Here is a 1,296-nt window from a genome sequence, read left to right on the forward strand (position 1 = left end):
TAGCCGTAGGAGGAGATGATGAGATGGTGATGATGATGATATATATATATATATATATATATATATATATATATATATATATATATATATATGTATATATGTATATGGAAAATAGTAGTCGTATTGATTTTGAATCATCCAACTTTTATAACCTTTTTTTCCCCCGCATTCGGGCCTCTAGCTTATATGAAAGGGACTTAATAAATCGTTCGTCTTAAAGAAATCCTAGTGCGCTACGGTACCGTAACTGATCATCAGTTAAGTTTATATAGAATTATAATTAGTCAAGCATTCAGAAATACTACATGTGAAAGCCTTGAAAATTACAGGAGAGGTGAACAAGTATCAACTCAACTTACCTAATACGTTTAGCTGTAGTTGCTCCACACACTAATTCGTCTTTCATACCGGTCAGCTTTCATTTGCCGACGGCAACTTCCTCTCCCTGCAAGACCTTGCTCCGGAATGGGCCTTTATCAGGGACTGTGCTGTATGTGGAAAAGAGGAAGTGCCTATCTTTTGTTCCGTCATCTATTTTTATTATTGATTCAGCATCCTGTTTACTCTAGTTATATCGGAATGGTGTCTATTATTAGTTTGCCTATTGGTAGTTATGTATATATATATATATATATATATATATATATATATATATATATATATATATATATATATATATATATATATATATGGGTATATGTATTGTATTATGTAAAGGGCGTTGTAGGTCTGTTGAGTAGGTTTGGAGACGTCCACTTGTTTGACCTGACTTCAAGCCTTGCTCAGGTTTGATAGAAAACACTGAAACATGACCGTTCCACCCATGTGAAAAATGGGTGTGATGGTGAACGCATTGACAAAAGGTTCAGAATTCAGATTGTGAATATCTGGGACTGTGTTCGATTTCACATTATCACCCTCAAATTCTCCCTGCTATTAATCAGTACCAGCGTCTTTTCGGGTCAAGAACATGGGACTGCGGCTAGGAACGTCACCCGTCAGGACTTAATTTGATACCAATAGGCTGAACTCTTTTTGTGTAGGCCTGTTTTATACACACACACACACACACACACACATATATATATATATATATATATATATATATATATATATATATATGTGTGTGTGTGTGTGTGTGTGTGTGTGTGTCTGCCTATCTATGTATATATATGTACATATATTTGCCATTTAATGCTGATGCTCATGAGACTTCTATTACCACGTGACAAGATTCATTATCCTCAAAGTGAGTGTAAAGGTAAAGATCAAAACTTCTATGTTGCTCCGTATATT

The 1,296-nt window shown here is 34.6% G+C and overlaps 1 protein-coding gene across 1 annotated transcript in view; it reads right to left on the reverse strand.

The window, feature by feature from the left end:
- LOC137632281 (uncharacterized) overlaps nucleotides 1-465 on the reverse strand; it is a 22,360-nt gene extending 21,895 nt beyond the window's left edge. Inside the window, exon 1 of the mRNA XM_068364174.1 lies at nucleotides 360-465. Coding sequence (XP_068220275.1) covers nucleotides 360-406 — 47 coding nt within the window. The 5' untranslated portion in view covers nucleotides 407-465. The remainder of the gene's footprint in view (nucleotides 1-359) is intronic.
- Between the last annotated feature and the right edge of the window lie 831 nt (nucleotides 466-1,296).

This window comes from Palaemon carinicauda, chromosome 41, assembly GCF_036898095.1.
Source record: "Palaemon carinicauda isolate YSFRI2023 chromosome 41, ASM3689809v2, whole genome shotgun sequence".
Classification (NCBI taxonomy): Eukaryota; Metazoa; Arthropoda; class Malacostraca; order Decapoda; family Palaemonidae; genus Palaemon; species Palaemon carinicauda.